At 42.9% G+C, this 19,093-nt stretch overlaps 1 protein-coding gene across 1 annotated transcript in view; it reads right to left on the bottom strand.

Annotated features, from left to right (window-relative positions):
- Positions 1 to 15,127: 15,127 nt before the first annotated feature.
- ELOVL6 (ELOVL fatty acid elongase 6) overlaps positions 15,128 to 19,093 on the bottom strand; it is a 74,633-nt gene continuing 70,667 nt past the window's right edge. The window contains exon 4 of the mRNA XM_053976065.1: positions 15,128 to 17,534. Within this exon, the coding sequence (XP_053832040.1) occupies positions 17,110 to 17,534 (425 nt within the window). The 3' untranslated portion in view covers positions 15,128 to 17,109. The remainder of the gene's footprint in view (positions 17,535 to 19,093) is intronic.

Below are 19,093 nucleotides of genomic sequence, written 5' to 3' on the forward strand. Positions count from 1 at the left end.
CATTGGTAATTATTTCCCCACTGACTTTCTGGCTGGCTTGTATTATTTATGTGAACACCTCCTACTCTGTCAAATATTCCCCCAAATCACATAAGCACTGCATTTAATGTAGAGAAAACCCTGGGGCTAATTCATGGTTTGCAGGTTTGGAAGATTAACTCAAAAGCATGAGTGATGTCTGAAATGTTGTTTCATACATCTGATGAAAGAAGAGAACTGCTGGGTTGACCCATCTACCATCCACATGCGATTGCTTCATCCCCTGCCCTGCTTGCCTGGACCAATGGCTAGGAGGAGTGAGAAGGGAGTTAGGAGGAAAGGAATAATAGGTGGGAGTAAGAATGTGCATCTGAAATGCACAGATTTAGTAGGAGTCATGGAGGGACCTGACTGACACACCTGAGAATGTTTCACCATCCCCTTATGGGCAATCAGGTCACACTTTTTCCATGTCCCACTGCCCTTCTCCTTAATGGGCCAAGGATGCTGGTCGGGGCAGCACCAGGCATGTTTCCCACTGCCAGAGCTCTGCCAGGTGATCCAGCTCCTCAGGGGCACCAGCAGAGAGGAATTGTTGGTACTTCCACCTGTCTGATCCATCTGTCAAAGAAAGGCAACACTGGGCTGTTGGTGTGAATGAGCAGGGTGAGAGCGTGACTGTTGGGCGGAGCTTTCCCAAAGTTGTGGGAAGTGCTGCTTCCACACCCTGCTCTGCTTGATTTATATCAGGATTGATAAGGGAAGGCATCTCTTATCATCTGTTCATCAATCAGACAAGGTCTACTACTTGAAGAGACAGTGAACAGAACAGGTTTTCTTCACAGCTCCTGCATTCCCTTTTATATACAAAATATTTTTATGTGAGCAGGAATGTGAACTATGGCCATTTACACAGGAAAACCAGATCTACCAGGCTACTGAGTGAGGTTCTTCATTGCAAATTCTCTCTGGTTTTCCTAGAAGCAAATTAAACTATCCAGCAGGAAGCAGTTAGTTAATGTGTGTAAAAGAATGGAAATCCAAAGTGCTTAGGGAAACTGTGGGACAAGTAGCACTGAACCAGCCCTTACCTGGTTCTGTTCTCTGAATTTGCCATGTTCAGCGCTTGTCACCTTGTACTGTTACATGAGGATTTAGAGAGGGAAATCAGTTTAGTTAGCCATTTTTTTCCAGCAGAAATCTGAAAACTCCATTAAAAGAAGTGTGCAAAAAGGAGGAGTAACAGGACTTTTTTAAAAATTTGAAGGCTGTAAATTTTTATTCAAGGGACTGATGTTTTACTAGGTAGTGAAGCAGCCTGATTAGCAATCTCAGGAATCTTGCACTTGTGGAAAATAAAAACAGTGCAGCTGTCATTTTTCAGACCCACGTTACTTTTAGCAGGATCTCTACACTCAGGCTGGTGTCCCACGGAGTATCCAAATTGCTTTTGTGCTTTCTTTTGCATTTCAGACAGGTCAGACATGGCATGACTGATAGTGCTGCTATAACAGAGCAGGACTGTGGCTGCACTGCAGCTCAGATAGATGCTTCCTACCTTTCCTGGGGAGAGCCTTCAGGTGGCTACCAGGCTGTGTAAGGCAGGAGTCCACAACTGCAGCATACATCATCTACTGGTTTTCATTTTTAATTTCCATGGCAGAGTAAAATAAAGATTCTTTCACCTGAAATGTCCCCTGTGCTCCTCTTGAGGGCTACCTATGTGGATGATTAAAGAAAGTCCCAGAGACATTCACTTTCTTCCCATGATATATGTCTTGGCAGAGATATTTGTTATTCACTCATTTGCAGTCACTTTCTAGTTCCTGCCTGATCTCAGCTCTCTTGTTTAGAAAGCAGGAGTTTTTGGGAATGGAAGGTTTTTCCCCTTATTAGAGCAACTGAGAGAGTTGTCAAACAGGTATTTTTCCCCTGGAAGCTATGCAGCATTAAGCAGTCAGGTACACTGCCAGTCATGTTCTCTCCCAGTTTTTGCACATGCCTTACAGTGAGCTTTACTCATGGGTCACAGAGAGCCATGGCTGCATGGTGGACACGTGCTCAGAATTACATCTCACCCACACCCTCACAGGACAGCTTCATCAAAACACAGTCCTGGTGGAAACTTGTTGCTTTTCCTTTCCTTCAGATTCTCTCCAGAAAACCTCAGATAGGCTTACATGTGAAGGAAGAAAAGGAACATATGAGAGAAAACACTCCTTCTTCCCTGCTGTGCTCCCAGGGAGCATCCATATTTTCTTCCATCAGGACTGACTTTTCACATGAATATTCCTTTGCCTACTTGGAAACTTGTACAAATGCAAACATAGAATCCCTTTCCAGATCCCAAGGAAATCTTCTTTCCTCCACCCTGTAACTGAGTATGATGAGACAAGAGTAAGAAATTACATCAGGGCAGGCAAACGAAAGCCCATTTGATACCTACTTCAGAGGCTTCTGCACAGGCTTGCTTATCTCCCCTTGCAAGGCTGGCCTGCCCAAGCTACTCAATTTCCCTCTCTATCTACAAACCCTGGCCTCCTGACTCCTCCACAGTAACTACCTCCAGAGCTTGGCTGGAGCACTCACTTCCTCGTCTCCTGAGCTGCAATAGCAAAAGCCCAGGCACAATTTGATTTTAGGATTGGTGCTCTCTGCTTTTAGCCTGGAGTTTAGTAGCAAAATGTATTTATAGGGAGAAAAAGTACTGGCTGGTAAAACCAAGGGCTGCTGTTCCAGCCCACGGTGATCTTCACAGCTGTGAGGTGCCCAGCTGCTGCTGCTGCTGCCCTCCCTGCCCAGGGACTTGGTGACACAGGCTCTGCTTGCAGGCAGTGCACCAAGAAGCAAAGCTTTCCAAGCACCAAGGCACATACTCATGTTGACCTGCTCATCCAGGTCAACACAATCCATGTGCTGCCAGCTGATGATGGAAGGCTGGCCCAGAGGTTGCACCTTCATGCTGTGTGCCAAAAAGGAAGCTGAAGTTGGGAAGAGCATGGCATTTCTCAGCTGGAAAGCAACTCAGGGAAAAAAAAAAATCTTGGAGGCCAACTTCTTCCACATATTTTATGTTTGAAGTGAGTCCTTTGTCTACAGATCTGTCACCCCTCTGGTTAGGTGATCACCCAGTCATGCTCTTTTGGCAAGGAAATCCCAGGAGCTACTTGATGGCTTCCTTCATAGGAATAAAGTTTGTTCCAAGCAGGAGTAGAGACAGTTTTTCCTTGAATTTTAAACAAAGGTAATTTTTTTCTAAGTTTCCTTTAAATCCGGGTGCCAGAGGAAGGGGAAGAAGAGTTACCACAAGGACAAAACTAAGCTTCTCGTAAAATTCAAGCTGAGAAAGTTGAAAACCTACTAGCTTAGGATCCAAGCTTGTGATGAAACCTGGGAAGTATTTTTACTGAAATGGCAGATTCCAAGAAATTTTAAGGTGAAAAAAAAATTCCTTTATATTTTCCAGGTCCAGCTGGTAGAAGGAAAGCAAATAATCTCTCATCCCTCAAAACACCATCTCTGGAGAGAAGGAACTTGTGAAGAGCAACAGTCACTGGTCAGCCAGGTGCAATCCAAATGTAGGATCACAGGCCATCACTGCACCCACTGCCCTCTTGTCTAAACATGTGAACAGGCAGATTGTAACAGGCACAGTGCCTTTGATCCTCAAATCCTATCTTTGGGAGGAGTGGAAGAAACAGAGAAAGGCAGAGCAGTAGAGGGTCTGCAGATGGACAGTGCACCTGTGGTAATTTTGTACTGCAGAGCAGAGACTGGTAACACCAGCACGGCTCTCATAAATCAGGAGAGGTTCTTTGAGGCATTTTTTGTGCACATCTTCTAACTCCTCTCCAAATGGAGAGCTGTCAGGCTAAGTGAGGGCATCTGTATCTATGTGAAACATGAGTAAAGTAGTGAATGCCAAGAACTTTGTTAAAAAATGGTTCATGCCTAGAGAGTAGGTCACACAAATCTCCTGCCCTCTAATTATGACAACAAGATTTTCATTTTGTATCTTTGAAAATGTTTTCAAGGCTCAAGGGTCCTGATGCAATAATTACCCAAAAGCATAGAATTTATAACAGTCCTGTTGGTGAAATATCTATTTTTAAGAAAAACACTGGCTCCCATTCTACCATTGACATGACCAATGAAGAGATTAGCTTTGGCTAAAATACAAAAAATATATTTGTCTGGATCTTTATATTTGTTTTGGAAGCTTTCCTGTTTAATTATAGCAGTATTTAGCTCAAGCTGTAAATGTGGACATAAAGAAAGACTGATGAGTCACTCTTTACTGCATGCTACTTTCTAAAGTTAAAGATCTATAGTTTAACTTGATTTTTTTATTCTAACTATTCCACCTTCTACAGAGCTGTAATCCCTGTAAAGTTTACATTGGTCAACAGCATAAATAGTCTTTGTGAATTCAAGAAGAACTATTTGTATTCCTCTTGCACAATTTATGACTATTGCTACGGAACAGCTCAACCAAATAGCAAGCAGGCCTGGAAGTTTCACGTTTGCAGCCCTTGTAAAGAATTTTGAAAGGCGGTGGATAATATTATCTTACTTTCTGGAACCAGAGAAGGACATCTAATTGGAGCATACCAACAAAAAGAGTAAGAAATGATGAAACAAAGAAATGTCTTGTAGATACCTGACCAGAATTTTGAGGAAGTTAAATAAGTAGCTTAAACTCTGGAGACACGTAGAATGACTACTACTGCCTTACCCAGATAGTGTCTATCTTATCTAGGCAATCTTAGTAAAAAATAGAAGTTTTACCTGTCTAATTAACACTGATTGGGAGGGTAAAGATTGGGTTCAGTACACAAACAGGACCATCAATGTTGAGAGCTCATCAGTAGCTGCACTTAAGCCCAGTGTTATCAGGGGCAGAAATAGAAAGAAGAGAACTTATCAACAAACCTATTGTGGCTAACAGCAGGTTCACAACTGACCAGCCACAAGCACTTATAGGCATCTCACCAAGCAGTCAGTCTTTAAGTAATGGATATAAATAATCCCAAAGGGAGAGTTTGGTAAAGGAACTGGTTCAGTACATCTCAATACCACAGTCACATCTCTGTAGGCCACTGCATGTGCAAAGTCTTTCCTTGTTGTTGTTCTTAGTGCTTCCATTTCTGTGGTTTGTTTGAGACTCACATTTTCTAACTCTTGCAGCTGAGAGGACACAAGTGCCCAGCCATCCTGAGCTTTTGGCAGTCCTGGCTTGGTAGCAACAAAGTGGCTGTGTCTCCTCAGACGTGTGGTGAGTTAAAGGGCATCTATCACCAAGCAGCATTCTGGAAAAATAATTCATGTCCTTTCCCTCTTTTCTCCTCTTTTAGGCTTGCCAGTGTATTCGAGAGGAACTACCCAAGGAGAAGGATTTGCCCAGAGTAGTGGACACAAAGCCAGAGGTACCCTGTGTGATTCACTCCAATCTAGAAGGGGATGACTCAGGAACAGGTGGCTGTGTGTAGAATTACAGCAGGTAAGAATTAACAAAAAAAAGGTTCACAAAAACACATTACAGATCTTAAACCCAGAGTGTCTGCCACACTGAAGGATTAAGCTTATCAATACAAATAAAGAACAGTTTGCTTCAAGCATCATTGCTTAATTTCAAAATTAAAAAGTGTCAGCTGCAGAATTACCAACTTGTTGGTGTCTGATATACACACTTCACTCTGCAGGCAGCTGACCAGCACTGTGGGGTTTTGACCGCTGAGAACTTTCCCACTGAGGAATGAATTCATGAAGGACTGGCAAGTGCATGCTGCATACAGAGTTATCCAAGTCCTTTTTGAAGGCAGAATCAGGAACAAAACTGTATTCTCTAAACTTGCTTTATAGTTGGTTGCCATTTCACAGCACTGCTTGTAACACTGCAAGTTCAAAGTTTGCATGGGATACTTTCAAGCAATGAGCTGTTATTCAGAATGAAAGTTATATGTTCTTTTAAAAATCTCCCGATTTTAAGAAAAAACTATGTTGCTGCCTTTTAAGAAAATGACTCCAGGAAGTTCTATACATCAAATATTCACCTGTGAGACCTTTGCAGTTAAAATATAGGTATTTTATATATATAAATGCACACATACTTTTGATGAGTTTTCTAGATTTCCACAGAATTTGAGCAGCAAAGTTAACTCCTGGTTCCTCTTACTGCCACTATTATACACAAAGGGGTTTGAGAAAGAAAAAAAAAAAAAAGAAAAAAAAGAAAATTAAAAAGACTCCACACAGTTGAGAGCAATTGAATTTTCAAGTGTCTCTACACTTGTATAGTTTGGACTTCAGCCCAGCTCAGGGGCTGCTCAGCCTCTCTGGGACTCGGGGGTGAGCAGGTAGCTCTGGCTGTGCTGATTACCAGAGACATCACAGCATGTCCTGGATTGCCAAGCTGTGGCAGAGGCTTTTGGTCAGATGTGCAGTATCTGCAGTTATAAAAAAGACAGGCTTGGGGAAGTCTGGCTGGGTAATGATGGCAACCAGTTTGTCCTCTTTCAAATACCAGCAACTTTATCTTTCTGTTTTACATCTAAAGTTAATTTTTTAGAAGTTAAGTGCTTTTATTTTCCAGCCTCAGGTTCATTAGCATTACCCTACTGAGGGAGGTGGAAGGGAAAGGAGCCCTTTTGTTGTCCAGTTTTTGCTGGCTCCTTCACTCAATCCTCCCTGTGGTGTTGTATGATTTTAGAAGACAGATATGTCTTTGTTCCTGAGGCTCCCATGCAGTGTTGCCTTGCCAAGCTTGCTCTCTCTGAGCCATGCCATTTTGTGTGGTGGCCTGGAGCTCATACCAGTCCCATGGGCACCACGCAGGACCTGCCAGTAGCATTTCTGCTGCCCTCCAGGACAGTACACAGCCTTAAAACAGCAGCTACCTCCTTCCCTCTACAAATGAATCATTTCCTTTGCTCAGGGAAGAGCCCTTTGCCTCATGGTGTGACTGAGGCCACACCATGGGGTGGCAGAGCAGGGAGTAAGAAGTATTTTGTCAAGGCAGTGCAAGAAGTGAGCAGCCCCTGAGTGCCAGGGAGCTGCTGCATGTTGCCCACCACCTCCTACAGCATCAGGGAGGGGCAATTAGGTGAAGGGAGGTCAAAAGTGCTTACAGCTGCATGGAAGAGAGCAACCCAGTGCCAAGGCTGTGTAAGTCCATGGCAGTTGTCTATTTGGGATTTCTGCATGGTTTCCCCACACTGAGCAAGCCAGGTGTTCCCAGCCTCTGGATGCAGATCCATACAAGCCACCAACATTATACATGCATGCAATGGTCCTGGCCAGCTGCCACATCTCATTTCTTGTGTTCTTCTTTTGCTTGAAGGAACAGGTGTCCTGATTTAATTCAAACAAGTCTGGGATAAAGCAGGGAAAATAGCAGCTCAAAAGTGTTCTCTCGAAGAGATATGTATTGCATAGGAGCAGATATTCTGAAATTTTGTTCCCTGGGTGTAGTTCATGCTTAAAACTCTTTAAGTAATGCTAATTTTTCTCCTGGCCCACATGATGTATTGCACTGGATGGTTTTGTACTGACAGGGCTGTCCGCAAAACCAGGGTGGAAGTTCACAGAGGACTTCAGGTAAGACCAAAACTTTAAGCTAGAGTCTTTGAGATTTTTCCCAGTTTTCTCTTGAATGTTCCATCAGCTAAAAGCAGCAGATGTTTTCTTGTAATTTCCTTTACAGGAAGCCAAGTTTCCTGTATGTTTTGTCCTTTTCTGTTTTAAATTAGTCCTGTGAAGTTATTAGCACTATCCTTGTATGACTTTCATTAACAACCACATCCCCTCAACCTGCATCTACTAGCTCCAGGCACTCTGCATGGCTGGGCCAAGGTCCTCTCCTGCCAACCTAAAACAGCAGCTGCCTGGGGCAAGCCAAGGGGCAGAAACCCCATGAAGAGTAGCTGACAGACACCTCTTGTGGTCAGCCTGTGGTCCAAGGCTGACTAGACCTTCTCCAAGCTCCCTGGGAGCACTGGCACCCCCTCTGTGGGAGACACTGCCCACAGACAGGGCCAGGGACTCCCCAAGATGGGTGTTTCTCACAGGCCCAGCACACCTGCAGATGCTCTCTCCAGCTTCTGTTTGTGGGTTCAAACCCAATGCCTGCATCATGCTGATTGCTATGTGGGACCAAGGAGTTCATATCTGCTTGGGGCTTGCAAAAACTCCTCCTGAAGCAACAGTTTCACGAGATATGCTTGTAGTGATTTAACATCCTTGAAGTGATTTCAGATCTTTCCAGCCTAAAACTCTATGGACATCAATAGCTGTGAATTAAATACTGAAATGGTACAGAGTTGCCATCATGAAATGCATAAGTGATGAGTGTTACCCCTCTTAAGTGACAACAGGCCTGAACAGCTTTTATCTCCCTAGACAAAGACTCCATTACAGAACAGAAAAAACATTCCCAAGCAGACAGTACTCCCCCAAACAGCCATGATCTTACCTGTCCTACAATAGATACCCTTAATGCTCCTCAGCCTCTGTGGGCTCAGCTTATCTTATACAGATAAAGCCACGTTGAAAGAAAAGCTGTAGTGAGAAAGCAGAAGAGGTGAACAGCAAAGTCTTTGTTAACTGTATTTTGCTGTCTGTCTAACAAATACTTAGGAAAAAGGATTTAAATGCTCTTAGCAGTTCCAGTGGCACCATTTGTATCCAAGTGCCAGCATTGCATTGGACAAACCTCAGATGCTTGGCATTTCTAGTAAAATTTTAAAGGAAAAAACACTGACCCAAAAAAAAAAAAAATCCTTTATATGTGACCTTTAAGGTCCTTTCAGCAAAAGCAAAATATTCTAATGTTCAAAAACCAGTATTTTCTATTACTATTTCCTTTATTGTAACTTTACCTCCTGCCATTTCTGTGGTTAGATTTTCTTCATCACCCGCCCTGTGAGGTGCCAGCCGTGCTGGGGGGCAGCAGCTGAGATGTGATGCATGAAGAATTACAGTGACCACAGCAGCAGAAAGGATTCGAGCACTGAATTGCAAACTGCAGCAGGCAACAGTGGGATAGTGGGATGGGGACTGGAGCAGGTGGACAGAAAAGTTCTCCTCTGTTACACAAAGCAATTTCATCCTGGGCTGAACAGACTGTCAAAATCCTTGAAGGAGTGGGGCCTGGGGCTGTGTAAAGCAGAGAGGAAATGTGAAGAGCAGTGTAGATGAGAGGCAAGACAGAGCACTCTGCCCCAGCAGAATTAATCTGGCTTCATCTGTCTCCCCCAGATCAGTAATTTAGGCTACAGACCCAGCTCAATTGCTGTGAAAGTCATTATAAATAACCCCCTTTTAAGCCTTCTCTGGTGAGCTTCTGACAGAGCAGCAGCAAGGGTTTGTGGCTGACAAGTTCTCAGGCCTCCAAAAGGCTGGAAGGTGGCAGAGCAGGCACAGCTGAAGGCGTTTATGTGGGGGTTTCTGGCAGGGATTTTGTGGGCACATCACTCTGAGGGAGCACAGAGGTCACCAAGCTACTTGGAGGAGAATGAATGAAGAAGGTTTATTCAGTATTTTGACAATAAGCAATGTGGCAAAGACTCAAGAAACTTCTTGGCCAAGTCCAGCATTGCTGTAGAATCTGTGTTTGTTTGCATGAACTCAGTGTGAACTTTGTGAAGTGCTTCAGCTTTGTGTTCGAGGCAGTAGCTGTGCATGAGGGACAGAGCAAGGCTGAAGGTGGGGCTGTACCCTATTCCCTGCACCAGCTGGCAGGAGAGCATCAGCTACAGCTCCACTGCTCCCCTCCACTGTGGCTGGGTTCCTGCATGTGCTCAGCTTAGGAAAATGTTTCTTCTTGCTGGGATGGCAATAAACAGAGCTAGAGCTAGAGCTAGAGCTAGAGCTAGAGCTAGAGCTAGAGCTAGAGCTAGAGCCACGTGGTGATGGATGCCTGCGTGTCCACTCAGTGCTGAAGGACAAGCACGACACAATTTCTTTCATCCCGATATCATCTTTCTGGGTAAGCAGCAGCCCATGTTTAGTGGGATGCCAGGATGACTAATTCTGCTGGGGACTTCCAAGCACAAGCTCACTGCAAGCCACAGCAGCTTGACAGAAGAAACTAGAAAGAAGAGCTGACTTTTGTGCTTGGGGGCATAGACAGTGTCACAGGTACCTGTCAGAACCATAGAGAGCTGGAGGAAAGAAAATGTAGTTTCTGCCATAAGCCTGAAACAATCCTATACTGCCTACATCCTGGGGTTTTTGTGCTTGGTTATTGAACCAGTTATTGAGCTGCACCTACCTTGGAAACACCTGTCTGCTTTGCTACATTATTCACTCTTTCACTCTCCCTGTGATAATACTGAAGATGGTAGGCAGCACTTCCCAGCCCATATGTGCAATTCCCTCTTGCTGTTTCATTTTCAGATTGCTCCTTGGGCTGATTCCCAAGGCAATCCTCAGGAAGGTCACCAGAGTCTCTCACATCCCCATGTGTCCCCGCTGTGGGCTTCCCACTCCACCCTCCTCCCTCTGCCTCCAGCTTCTGCTGTCTTTGCTCAGAAAGCTGTTGTGGGGCTGGAAGCCAGCAGGGAGTAGCGAGGGTTCAGCAGGGTGATGATGCAGCCCAAACATTTTTCCCTTTGGATCTTGCCTCAGATTTTGGTTAGTCCTGCAATAGATGCCAAGTCACTTCACTGATTTGTGTATCTAGGGCAACAAAGCTTTTCCTTTATAGCCTGCTTTAGGTTAACTCCAGAAGAGTAAGAGCAAAACCAGCCATGAACTGCTCTTGCTGTGCAGAGCGGGGCCGGCTGTGTCCATCACTCAGCAGGGCTGCTTGTCTGCACAAGCCGTGCTGCCGGCAGAGGGACGGGTAAGTGGGATGTTCAGGGAACAATAGGCGAAGGATTATGCAGAAAATGGCTGGGGAGAGGCGCTGCAGAGCAGTCAGGGCCATCGGTATGGCAGCGACAGCACAGTGCTGGCAGGGCTCACTGGCAAGTGCTGCTCTGTTCTCATGGTCTCCCTGCGCAGATGGTACCACGGTGGACAGAGATTCTGTTTCTTACCACAGATGCAAAGATTAGGATTTCCAAAATGTAAGCATGTACAGTCAGGACATTTAAGCACCTGTATGATATGCACTCTCATCACACGGATGCATGTGATGTACACAAAAAGAAAAAAAAAAAGTGATACTTCTGTGTGGTGCACAAAAATATGAACTTGGTAGAGATCTGCTGGGAAGTGACAGAGTAATCATGCTGCAGTCTCATATCTGGAGAACCACTTCTCTTTTTCAATAGATGGCTTTGGTGCCAGTAGAGAAAAAATGGATGTTACCAATTAATAAGACACAGAAACAGATTTTATTTTGAACCAAAAGTTAAAATTTATTTGGAATATCAATATACCCCCAAAAAATAAAAATAAAAACTTCCTTTTATGTAATGAAATAGCCATTTGAAAATGGTAAAATAAAGATATTTATCATACTACTCTTTCTAGTTATTGTACACATATTAAGGTTGTTTTTCTTTTTCTGAATATAAATCTAGCTTGAGCTTTAAGGCTCCAAAAAGCCTAAAGCATGTAGTGGCCCTTTTGAGAAAGCAGATAAGTCAATCAGAGCTGCATTTTTTCAGCAGACAGGCCTGTTTGAAGCTGTCCAGGACTGGACAGAAGGGAGATTTCTCAGGAAGGTCACTGTTTCAGGGAAGTATTATTTTATACCCATTGGGAAATACACTCTAACCCTTCTTCATGCAGCATTTTATATTATGATGTCCTGGGGAGGGCCCTGGTTCCCCTTAGCTGTCAAGTTAACACGCAGATCCAATCTTATTTGTGTTGGTACAGTTGATTCAATTTAAGAAATCAAATCCTACCCTGTGGTGTTTGCTCTGCTAGAAATTAAGTCAGTAACAAGACCCTGGTCCTGCCTTTATCCCTGTAAGCAAAAGCCTGTGTATGGTGCACTGGCTGCAATGGAGCGTTCATGATAGCAGGATCAGGGACTTGTCCTTTAGTTTGCTTTTAATAAAATAAATGGAATGGAAAATGTATTGAAATAAAACCAACAGTTCTGAGTTACAATTCTTCCCTTGTAGAAGGCTCACTGATGCTAGGCTGGAAAATATGACTGAAGACACACGTCAGAGCTGAGTAATGCCCCAGATGGTTCATGTCATCACTAAGCAAAAAGGGAATTTATGTCTTACATCATCCTCTGCAACTGGACTCCAGTGGGCTGAAGCAAAGCTACCTGAAGTCATTGGACATCTCACCAACAATCTCACTTTAAGCAGGCGATGGAACAAGTCCTGAACTTATGCAGTATGGTCTGAAATTTGCTTTGATTTCTTCCTTGATCAAAGCCATATTCATTACTTTATGCCTGTGTTTATGGTTTCTACACAAATATGTTATACTTCTGCTTCTGAAGTACACGACAGGCTACGACTACTAGAGATATTACAGCACTACTGCCTTATACGTGGCACTGCTTACAAAGGCTGCTGTTTCATGGTCACAATAATTGGTCTCTTATGCTCTTTGTTGCCTGAAACCACCTGAATGTTGCCTGAACCCTGAGGTACCATTGTTTTCAACTAAAATATCCCAAGTTTTTACTTTCAGGAGAAAAACATAAAGTACACCCAGGACTTGAACAAGCTACCAGACCATTGATGTTCCTCCAAACAAATCCACAGACCCACCCTTGCACTCAGGGAGTGACTGCCAAATTCACTTCTGCAGCAGGGACCCCTACATGGAAGCTTTATTCCACCAGCCACTCCATCCTGAGCACCTGGCACTGTGCAGCGCCCCCTCCTTCCACAGTGCTTTTCCTTATCTTGGAAAGGAGTGAGTGTTTACCCCGGAAATATTTTGTCCTGGGATATAGAATAGATCTCCCTCTGTGTCTCTCCTGCAACTTGTGCCCAATATTTTATTCTTGCTACCTTGCCTGACTCTTTTGAGCGATTCCTCTTGCACACTTCAGGCCTTATCTTGCAAGTACAGCTTGTATCATTTTACTGTGAGAAGCAGGTGAGAGGTCTCTTTTGGAGCCTGCTGCTCCTAGTTGGGTGTTATTGGCGAGCTCAGACATAAGTAATTTGTGACTCTGAGTTACAGAGGGTCTGTAAAAATGAGGGGTTTCCTTCTCATCACAGGCACAATTTAAGGAGGCTGCAGAATTACCCAAGCTTTTGTTCTTTCACTAACTAGTTTAAAATATTTTCCTTTAAGTGTTCACTACACAGAAGTAGTTTTGAGGAAGAGCCAAATTCTGCTGGCAGCTGCCTAAGCATAAACCCGTATCGACCTTTCTGGTTTTATTTCAATACATTGGATTAATGCATCAAAACATAGAACACAGACTTTGAGAGTGGCCTCATCACCAGTGGAACTTTCCTGACTTTTAACAGTGGATCCCATAACAGCATTTCTAGCATCTCTCATGGCTGTCACAGGTCATATAATCCTTGGTAAATTTATATAAAGTTTGAGTTCCCCGTGGCATGTGTGAATGCAATAGAATTACAGGTTTCTTTAAAATAACTAGGGAAAAGAGTTCTGGTACTGGACAGAAAAATCTGAAAATATGACTCCAAGACTCAAGCCAGGTAATAAATAAGTAGGACCCAATTAGCTCTGTTTGTATCTTCTGGCTCAAAGGTTGGAACAGCAGGAGTACTGTTGATGTGTCATTACATTAGGGTTGACAAGCTCAGTGTTTAAGTATATGCAAGTGGATTAAACATGATATCTAAAAATGATGCATGTATGTTTCAGGGGAAGAAAAGTAAGAAAAACAGTGTCAACTGTTTTTTGTCTTTTTGTCAAATTCTTTAATGCCAGTAAGCCCATTTGGCTCCAGTGGAAAACCTCACAGGAAAAGCCCAACGGTACAGTAGGGCCATAGGACCTGTGTAAATGCTTGTGTGATGTTATAATTCCCTGAAGCAAATGGCAGTGTCACAGCCAGTTCCCAGTGTGACAACAAACGTTCCCTAGTTTGTCGCTGTACCTTACATGTCTGATCTTGCTGCCACATCCCTACAAGCGCACTTGTCTGCAGCCCAGTCACCTGCCAGGATGCCTCCTGCATTTGGTGCTCAGCTTCCCCTGCACACCAGGGGTGCTTCTTGCACTGCCTGCTGAGGAGGTCACTTGGGCTGGTGACTGCACTGAAGCTGCTTCCCAGGCAGCAGGAAAGCTGCCTCTCCCACAGCCAGCCTTGTCTGGGAGGGCAGTGGGCATGGTGAGGAGCAGGTGCTGGTAACCGTGCAGAGGTACCCATGAGGGCTTTGGGAGATGGGGAAAGAGAAGGTGAATTTCTTGCTCTGCTGAAATCAGTGTTGGCATTGCCAGCATTGCCATCCAGGACCCAGAAATGTGGGGGTTTAATCCTCTGCAATTAAGGAAAACAGCATATGAAACAGGGTAGATTGTTGTTTGCAACCCTGTTTCATCCCTGTGTTAAAGTTGGGCTGCGAGTCCTTGCCATGATGTGATGTCACTTGCCATCAAAAAAGGTTTTGAGTCATGAGCCATAAGCCTCAAATTCGCAGGAGATATGCAGAGCTCCTTCCCCTCTGCTTAGATAAAGGCAGTCAGGCACACTGGCTATGTTCAAAGCATAGCTAAGCCTCCACTGACTTCAGAGAGTCCAAGAGGTCTGCTCCAGCTTCAGCTCCAGACACTGGACCACTTCCAGCCCCTCTTGCTCTGTCTGAGAGACTTAAGACACATGGGACTGAGGCTCTAAATGGCACAATGGTGGGCTTCTACTAACGCTTTATCAGCTAATTGCAGTTAACTATAATTTTGCCTTTTCCACTCTTTACCGGTCTTCTTAACCTGCTTTTTAGCCAGGGCAAAATTAAACATGAGGAAAAAGGCTTATTCAGTATTATAATTATCTACTCCCAAGCTGTATAACAAAATGGTTTACACATTTAATTGTTTTTGTCTAATATTTCCACGTATACAGTAGTCCTATTAATGAATATCATAGCTTCATTACTGCGTATCACATTTTGCGATGTTTTGTACCATAAAATAATGTCAGCACATCAATAACTTAAATAACACAAATGTAAACTTATTTCTGCTTGTTATAATTACGATTTGAGCCTGAAAAGGCCTTTGATTTGTAAGACCATTCACATAATATGGAATGTAACTTTATTTGTTTTTCTTTTGTATATAATGAGACACCGAAAGCCCTTGTCATCTCTTAACAGGATACTAAAGCAGCTCTGTTTCATGAATGACAGCACAATTAAAGCCAAAAATCATAATTGAAAAAACCCCTTTGTACTGTACAATCTCAAATTAAAGCAAGAAAGATAATGACAATCTTTTGCATTAGCCAGGAAATGTGATTCTCTGCCACTGGGCTGTTTTTTCTTGTTGACAATTCACAGAATGTGTATATGGGTGTAGTTATAGGTGTGTGTATATTCTATGCAGAACAGCAGTCCCTATTTTGTTGATCTAGTTCTTCTAATTGTTTAGTTAAACTACCTAGCTGTTACAATTTAGAATACTACATTAACACATTTAACATCAAGTTTACATACTTGCGTCTTTGAAATACTAGGAACTTTTACACATTTTATTTGGCTTTGTAAGGACTGGAATATCACAGATAATGCAATCTACTTGTCTTTGAAAGAATATGGCTGTTCTCAACTAACTCTCTAAAGTTCAGAGTGAAATACATTTCTCCTTATATCTGTAGCTGACTTCAGAGAAGAAAGAGTGTCTTCTTAAGCGGTCAGTCTGATGTTACAGTACAGATTCTGCAGAGATATTTTTATTTAGTGAAAGATAACTTTCTCTGGACTTTAAAGTCAAGCTGTTGCAGCAAAATTACTTCATTTAGACTAATTTTTTCTACATAAATCTCAAGAAAAACCTATTCCAGTTATGTTTTGTAGTAGTATCTCCACATGACCAGAGGAGGGCACTTTGAACATCTTTGCACTGCCCAGGAGGCAGATGCAGAAGCACAGTGATACCCAATGTCGCATAGTCCTGCCGCCTCTCCCAACTCAGGCAGGCATCCTTGTGTCTGCAAGAACACAGAATCCAGATTGTACCACAGGGCTCTGTTCTGAAAACAGTGGGCAGATAAATCACTCTCTTCTCGCTAACTGCGGTTTCTCCCGATTTTCCCCATTTAATTCGGTGTTGCTGCGGGCTAAATTAAGAGTAATGGATAATTCCTAAAAATCTTGTGAGGGGAGCTGTCTCCCTCTCCTTCCTGAACATCCCTCCACTATTAGCCCCTGGTAATTTAGCAAATATTGATTGATTTAACCCTCTATGACTTATCCTGCTGCAGAAATTCCTTGCCTTTAACTGAAAAATGCACTTGGAAAATGCACTCTCTGAGATATGTATTGCAACAGTGCATCTTTTCACATTAAACTCTTGTAAAAATACTGCTCCTTTCCGCCTTCTGAGGGAGGTCACTCTGTGTCCCAGATCTGCTCTCCTGGCAGAGTACATAAGCAGAGAAATCAATCTCTTCTTTTTTCCATACATAACCACAGTATGGAGTTCAGCCAGTTTCCATGCAGGAAACATCTTTTTGGGCTTCATTTTGGCTAAAGGTATTAACCTTCTATGGAAAAGATTTTAATTCTGCAATCTTGTTGTTATTATAGACAGATTGGTTTTTTTTCACCTCTGCCTTTTTATTTGTTTAATGCAGAGAAATTATTAGAAACTATTTAGGAACCTTTTTTCTTTTTTTTGAATAAAAGTCTCTCCTTCACCTTGGGGAAACACACTGCTTATTTAATGTACTTTTTTCTCCCCCCTTATCATTATTCCATTTCTCTTTTCTTCTCTCTTTTTTTCTTTCTTTTCCTTGATTTTTCTCTTCTTTTCTCCTTCTTTTCTAGAGCAGAGAGGTACAAGAAGGAAGTTGTCTTTCATCAGCAGTCCTTTGAGATAGAGTAGAATTCAGTGAGTCCTCACCATGATAGGATCATAAACTTACTGGGTTAAACCATGCTAACTTTCCCTAAGCTGCCAAGTTTTAGCTGCACCATACATATATGTGTTTCCTTGTGCCTTTTTTGTCTTATAATTTTGTTTTTCTTGATGACCCTGAGCTATGGCTTCTCGCTTCTACCACTAGTCAACCTTCCTTTCTTTTCTGGTTTTGCCGATATAGGCCTCAAAGAAAAAATGGCAGAAGAGCACAAAGTAGCTGAGGTACATGAGAGAGGACCAGATGATGTTCTGCACGTGGGAATGGCACTGGCCCTGCTGCATCCAGGAGAAGACCAGGTAATTGATCACGCAGCCGATCAACATCTGAGTGATCTGCGACAGGGTGATGAACATGGCAAACTTGCGCGAGACCCTGAAGCCAGCAGCCCGCAAGGCATAGTACGAGTACATGACGGCGTGTACTCCGTAGTTCATGGTCATGAACCAGCCACCGCCAGCCACCATGTCCTTGTAGGAGTACCAAGAGTAAAGTAACACAGTAATGTGATGGTACCAGTGTAAGAAGATGAGCTTCTGTTTCCTAAGAATAATGAATATTGTATCACCTGTAATGAGAACAAAAGACACAAAAAAAAAAAAAAAAAAAAGGGGGGGAGGAAATGAGAAACATATCAAACAATTCCATAATTAATGCAGTGCTCTCTTCCCTTTGCTGTTGCTGGAGTATACACTACTTTAGAGCATGAAATCCACCTCAGCTCCAGATCTGAGAGCCTGTCTGAGAGCCAGTTTGGCCCTTCATCTCTATGCAATCTTTAGCAAACCAATGCATCTACATTTTCCTGTATGGATAACCCCATCTGAAAACTCCATAGGTTTATTTGGTAGCCCTTTGCTGTAAACATCCACAAAAGTCTGGGGTGAGGTAGGTGGCTGTATGTGTGTTGTCTCTTACTGTGAGACTGCCCATTATATTATTCTATACTGTGACTGGAAGAGAAATGCAGCTTGACAGAAAGCAGAAAACCTAGAGGAAGCAGGACAGTGTCCTCTGATTCAAATGTCTACGTGCAAACTGAACAGAGTTAAAATTTGTAAAGCCTTTGGAGGTAATACACAAAAAAGCTCTTGCATATGAAACCTACCGTACTAAAAGAGATGCTTCCAGAAAGAAATTTGGGTTATGTTGAAACACACATCCCTTTTCTGCAAATCAATCTTACTATTGTAGAAAAGTTAAGTATTATTCCTCTTTCTTGCTTTTTTTTTTCTGTCTGCTTCTCATGATTGCAATGAGCATCTCAATTAGATATATGGTATATATGTATGCTACTTGTTTTCCATATACACACAGTGTTTCCAAAAGGATCCTGAGATTTGACCCTGGGGACTTAGTTTGATGTGTAAGTATCCCAGGAAATCTAAGTCCTGAATATTAGTCATGGATGGAAGCAAAACTGCACTGTCTTCACAGGGTCAATAATAAACCGTAACACTGCTGTTCACTTCATTAACTGCAAGATGTTGACTCTTATTTTAGTAAGTAATCATATGTTCAATGTATAGTTGCTGTGCAGTTCTAGCTGATGTTCCTCATTTTCAACAACTAAATTTCTGTGGGTTTGTAGCAATTTGAACAGCAGCAAACCCAGGGATTCTGACACAGCAAGGCAACTGGTGTCTGTCTCATTCTAGTTTTAATGCTGATGAATTGCTGTCCTCTAATTTACTGAATTAAATTACCTGCTGAAAAGTAAAGTCTCATTTTTGCTGTACACCTGAACACAGTAAGAGTTGCAGTCCTTTGGGGTTTAATAAGGGCATCCTCTGAAATGAAAGCTGGAGGGCTGCTCCTTTCTATTAAAGCAACCCATTCTTACACTAATCAGCCATGGATGAGAACACATGAATCCTGACTTTTCCACTTGGCTTTCACATGGATATCGTAAGTATCCTTATCAAGAAACTGCTGGAGAGATAAGTTTACGAAAATCAAGACTGGAGAAGCTAGGGATATTATGGGAAATTGGTTTCTACTTGGAGGAAGCAGGTAGCCACAGCTTTCATAGTCTAGGGAGGAAGCACCTTACTGCTCATAATTGTACACTTACATGTGTATTAAAGAACAAAAGCTGCAGAATGGAGGCAGAGGCTGACTCAAAGC

Source organism: Vidua macroura, chromosome 4 (genome assembly GCF_024509145.1).
Source record: "Vidua macroura isolate BioBank_ID:100142 chromosome 4, ASM2450914v1, whole genome shotgun sequence".
NCBI lineage: Eukaryota > Metazoa > Chordata > Aves > Passeriformes > Viduidae > Vidua > Vidua macroura.